The 5,104-nt window shown below is 51.7% G+C and overlaps 1 protein-coding gene across 5 annotated transcripts in view; it reads left to right on the forward strand.

Annotated features, from left to right (window-relative positions):
- Elmod3 (ELMO domain containing 3) overlaps window positions 1-5,098 on the forward strand; it is a 109,774-nt gene extending 104,676 nt beyond the window's left edge. For all 5 annotated transcript variants that reach the window (XM_026787987.1, XM_026787989.1, XM_026787986.1 and 2 more), the window contains 3 exons: window positions 2,608-2,684; window positions 2,919-3,046; window positions 4,736-5,098. In XM_026787987.1, the coding sequence (XP_026643788.1) occupies window positions 2,608-2,684; window positions 2,919-3,046; window positions 4,736-4,938 (408 nt within the window). In that variant the 3' untranslated portion in view covers window positions 4,939-5,098. The remainder of the gene's footprint in view (window positions 1-2,607; window positions 2,685-2,918; window positions 3,047-4,735) is intronic.
- Window positions 5,099-5,104: the final 6 nt, after the last annotated feature.

The following is a 5,104-nucleotide window of genomic DNA, read 5'->3' on the forward strand; positions in this document are numbered from 1 at the left end:
TTACTACACAACCTGACTAGCTGTTACTACACACACCTGACTAGCTGTTACTGCACACACATCTGACTAGCTGTTACTACACACACCTGACTAGCCGTTACTACACACACCTGACTAGCCGTTACTACACACCCCTGACTAGCCGTTACTACACACATCCCTGACTAGAAATCCCAGTGTTTCCCTGTGAAACCTGCACTGAGGAGGGGGGAACTGCTGAGGTCGAGGCCGGTGGGGACCACATAGTAAGACCCTGTCTTAGAACACAACAAATAACATTGTGAAGTTTGACCCCACTCCGGGAACCTCCAAAACATGGAGTTTTCCAGATGCAGTCTACGAGACGTGGCCAACCAGAAGCCATGTCTGCTTACTCCTAAAAACCATGGCTGAGGGCTATTGAGATAGCAGATAAAGGCCCTTGCTGCCAAGCCCAGTGATACAGCACAGATAATGAAAACCCAGAGACAGATATTGGGGTTCAACCTGAAGAGCAATGCAGCCACACCCCTAGAGAGCTCTTTCCTCTGTGAAATCTTCAGACTGAAAGAGAGTGAGTTTCTGTCTCCTCCCACTTTATATTCCTTTCTAGTGCTGGGATTAAAGGTGTGCACCTCCACCGCCCAGCCTCTATGGCTGACTAGTGTGGCTGCTGGGATTGAAGGTGTGTGCCATCACTGCCCGGCCTGTATGACTGACTAGTGTGGCTGCTGGGATTGAAGGTGTGTGCCATCACTGCCTGGCTTGTATGACTGACTAGTGTGGCTGCTCTGTGCTCTGATCTTCAGGCAGCTTTATCTATTAAGATTAAGTGACACACCACTATACAGCGGCTTGAGTTCGATCCCCAGGAATGACAGTCAAGAGAAAACTGACTCCTGCAAACTGCCCTCTGGCCTTCACACATGCCATGCAGACATGTGCCCATACATGCATGTACACAAATAAATACATGCATAGAATTAAGAAAAGCTGTTATGGGCTAGAGCGATGTCTCAGTGATTAAGAGCAATGGCTACCAGAGGACCCAGGTTGATTTCCAGCACCCAAATGGCACCTTGCAACTCTCTGTAGCTCCAGACCTGGGAGAGTAGTCCCTTCTTTTGACCTACCAGGCATACCTGGTACACAGACACACATACAGGCAACATACCCATACATGCAAAGTTAAAAATATTTTCTAAAGGAAAGAACTTAAGAGAGAATTTAAGTGTCAGGTGCCCATTGTGCCCCTGATAAAAGAGAATCGACTCAAGCAGGGCAGTAGTGGCAGTGGTGGCGCACAGCTTTAATCCCAGCACTCGGGAGGCAGAGACAGGCAGATCTCTGCGTTCAAGGCCAGCCTGGTCTATAGAGTGAGTTCTGGGACAGTCAGGGCAACACAGAGAAACCTGACTCAAGAAAAAGAGGATTGACTCAAACCTCCAGATGCTGAGAGACCCCAGCCTCCATGCATCCCAGGGCTTTTAACACTTTAACCTGAAAAGTAGCTCAATGCCGAGGGAAGTGGGCCACATCAGTCTCCTCTAAGGAGGCACCACGCCCCAAAGCTGACGTGGTTGCTAGCTTTCTGGGATCAGCATTGTGTTCTGTCCTTGCGTGTCCCCTCTCCAGCAAAGGAGTCTGGAGTTCTGAGAGTCTGAGAGGTACAGTACCTGTGCCCGGAGCAGGTACTCAGAAGTGAGAGGGCTGGGCCTGGAGTCCACACTTGCCAGTGGCCCACACAGGGATCCCCAGCCAGCACCTCACTCCAGAACCACACCCCAGAATCTTAAGGAGTGTGGCCAACTGAACCTCAAAAGATGCTTGGATCAGCCTGCTTTGGTATTCGAAACGATTTAAACCCACTAGGCAGGGAGGCAAATAAAAATACCAAAAAAAAAAAAGAATGGCCAAGAGGAACACAAGTTCGAGGCCATCCTGGTCTACCTAGCAAGCTCCAGCCCAGCCAGGGCTAATAATGAGACCCTGTGTCAAAACACAAAGGAGATGGAATAGAGTTGAGTTGGCCGAAGTCTTGCTCAGCATTCACAAGGCCTGCGTTTGATCCCCAGCCCCACACAGATTGGGTGTGGTGGCACGTGACTGTGACCCCAGTATTTGGCAGGTGGAGAAAGAAGTTCCAGAGCAAGAGTTGGGAAGATGGCTCAGCAGTTAGAGCACTGACTGCTTCTCCAGAGGACCTGACAGCTCACAACTGCCTGCATTCCAGTCCCAGGGATTCAACACCCTCTTCTAGGCTCCTCAGGCACTAGGTGCACACATGGTACACAGACATACATGCAGACAAAACACTCATATCATGCACATTAAATAAATTATTAAAAAGTTCAAGGTCGGTCTTGGCAACAGAGAGTTTAAGTCAAGCATGGGATCTGTGAGACCAGGTTTTTAAAAAAAATGAAAAAAGAGGGAGTTGGATACAGAGCTAGTTTAGACCTGCCTCATATGGAACCCTAGATTCCAGGCCTGAGGTCACAGTTAAGTATTTTGGCACGTAAGGTGGGAAGCAGTAACGGCAGGCGGCCGCTCCTGCCAGCCACCCGAGGCTGAGGAGATGCACCAGGCCAGAGCTGACTGACACTGACCTTTGACCCTCTATTCCAGCAATTCCCTTTCTGTTTGATGTCTGTGAACATCACCCGCATTGCCATCCAGGCCCTGAGGGAAGAGTGTCTCTCCAGGTGAGTCCCTGGGATCAGAGTGACAGGCAGAGCCTGGTCCAGCCCCATCCATGCTCCGTTCTACACAGATAATCCCCCTGCACCAGCCACCTCACCTCCCTAACCTGACCCAGATGCCCCGCTGCTCAGCTGCTGGGGGGAACAGTGGGGTGAGGTGACCAGACAGGCTGGGAAGGAGGGTACTGGTGTGTCGGGTTCACTGTGGCCGAGCAGGTCACCTCCTTTGTCCCGCAGGGAATGTAACCGGCGACAGAAGGTCATCCCAGTGGTGAATAGCTTCTATGCAGCCACCTTCCTTCACCTGGCACGCGTGTGGAGGGTCCAGCAGAGGACTATCTCAGACTCAGGCTTTGTCCTCAAAGGTGGGCACCTTCTGTGGAACTGCTTTTCCGCTCCCCCTCTCCCTTCCCCTCCCATCCCTCAGAAAGCCCGGGGGTCGCTCTTTTCCCTTTCTCTGCCACCCTTTCTTCCAAATGCATCCATTCCCTTGCTTGTTATTTGCATGTCGAAGAAGCAGGGGCTCCCTGTAAGGCCATGGCTGAGCTGGAACTTGCTGTGTAGACCAGAATGACCTTGACTGTATGGCAGCCCGTCTGCCTCTGCCTCCTGACTACAAAGATTCCAGGCGTGCACGACAGGCTCTGGCCTTATATGCCTGATAGTTGTTATTTCTATTTTTGAGATAGTGTCTCACACTGTAGCCAGGCTACAACCCTGCCTCTGTTCCCCTGCTCTAGGATTGCAGCCTTGAGCATGGAGGGCTCCTGACGATCATGTCAAACAGCAAAACCCCCACATCTTCTGAACCAAAACTTGACTGCTCAATAGGCATAGTGCGGGCAGATCTCTGAGTTCAAGGCCAGCCTGGTCTACGCGTGAGTGCTGGCAGATTTCTGTGAGTTCAAGGCCAGCCTGGTCTACCCATGAGTGCAGGCAGATCTCTGTGAGTTTCAGGCAAGCCAGGGCTATATATTAAGACCCTGTCTCAAGAAACAACAAAACAGGACTGGCAAGATGCTTCTGTGGTTCAGATGGCCTACTGCTCTTGCAGGGGATCCCATTTGCTTCCCAGCACCCATGGTGGGCAGCTCACATTTGCCTGTAACTCCAGCTGCAGGGAGCTGCTGTTCCCCTGACCTATGCGCTCCCACACTCATGGGCACGTGCCCACAGGCAAACCTCTATGCATGCTTTAAAGAATAGTAAGTCTTGAAAGTGTACAACCAATCAGAGCCTGGGCTGGGAATGTGGTGCCGTTGCTAAAGCTCCTGCCTGGCATGCAGGAGCCCTGGGCCCAATCCCCACCCAGTGCTTCACAAACCATGTGTGATGGCACAAGCCACTTTAGTAGAGACCGGAGGACAAGCAGCTCAGGGTCTACAGGAGACCTGTCTCAAACAGAACAGAACCGTGAGACCTGGGGCTGGAGAGATGGCTTAGCAATTAAGATCACTGGCTGATCTTCCAGAGGACTGACCTCTAACCCAGCACCCACGTGGTGGCTCTCAGCCATCTATAGCTGCAGTGCCAGGGGCCCTCTGACCTCTGCAGGCATTAGGCACATGTGCTACATAGACATGCATTGAAGCAAAACCTCGTACATATACCATAAAAAAGTTTTTTTTAAGATTTATTTATTTATTTATTATGTATACAACATTCTGCCTCGATGTATGCCCGAAGGCCAGAGGAGAGCACCAGATTCAGTACAGATGGTTGTGAGCCCCCATGTGGTTGCTGGGAATTGAACTCAGGACCTCTGGAAGAGCAGCCAGTGCTCTTAACCTCTGAGCCATCTCTCCAGCCCCATAAAAAAAGTTTTAAACTAAAGGATGTGAAGGCTGAGGTCTAGCAGTTGGAGTGCTTCTACGGAGTTGAGGTCTGTGTCACAGGGAGAAGCCATCCCTGGGCCCTGTCTGGTTTGGCCATCTTTGTTGATTGCTTTACTCTTGTCTCTAAAGGACAGGGGTTGGTTGTGTTCACAGAGCCATTGGACTCGAGACCTTGTGCCCCCCAGATCCCCCTAAGTTTCCCCATCTCCTCTGTTCCAGACTTGGAAGTATTGGCCAAGAAGAGCCCCAAACGGCTGCTCAAGACGCTGGACGTTTACCTAGCCCAGGTGTCAAAGGGACAGGCCTCCTTGTTGGTGGCACAGAAGTGCTCTGGATCCCGAGGGCCTCACGCCAGGGACCTCACCTTCACAGGTGTCTGTGATGTGCAGTCTCACTCATCCGAGAGCGCGGGGTTGATCTGACCCACCCTGGAGACCAGGGTTGATCTGACCCACCCTGGAGACCAGGGTTGACCTGACCCACCCCAGAGAGTAGACCAGGGTTGATCTGACCCACCCCAGAGAGTAGACCAGGGTTGACCTGACCCATCCCGGAGACCAGGGTTGATCTGACCCACCCCGGAGAGTA

This window comes from Microtus ochrogaster (assembly GCF_000317375.1).
Source record: "Microtus ochrogaster isolate Prairie Vole_2 chromosome 14 unlocalized genomic scaffold, MicOch1.0 chr14_random_3, whole genome shotgun sequence".
NCBI lineage: Eukaryota > Metazoa > Chordata > Mammalia > Rodentia > Cricetidae > Microtus > Microtus ochrogaster.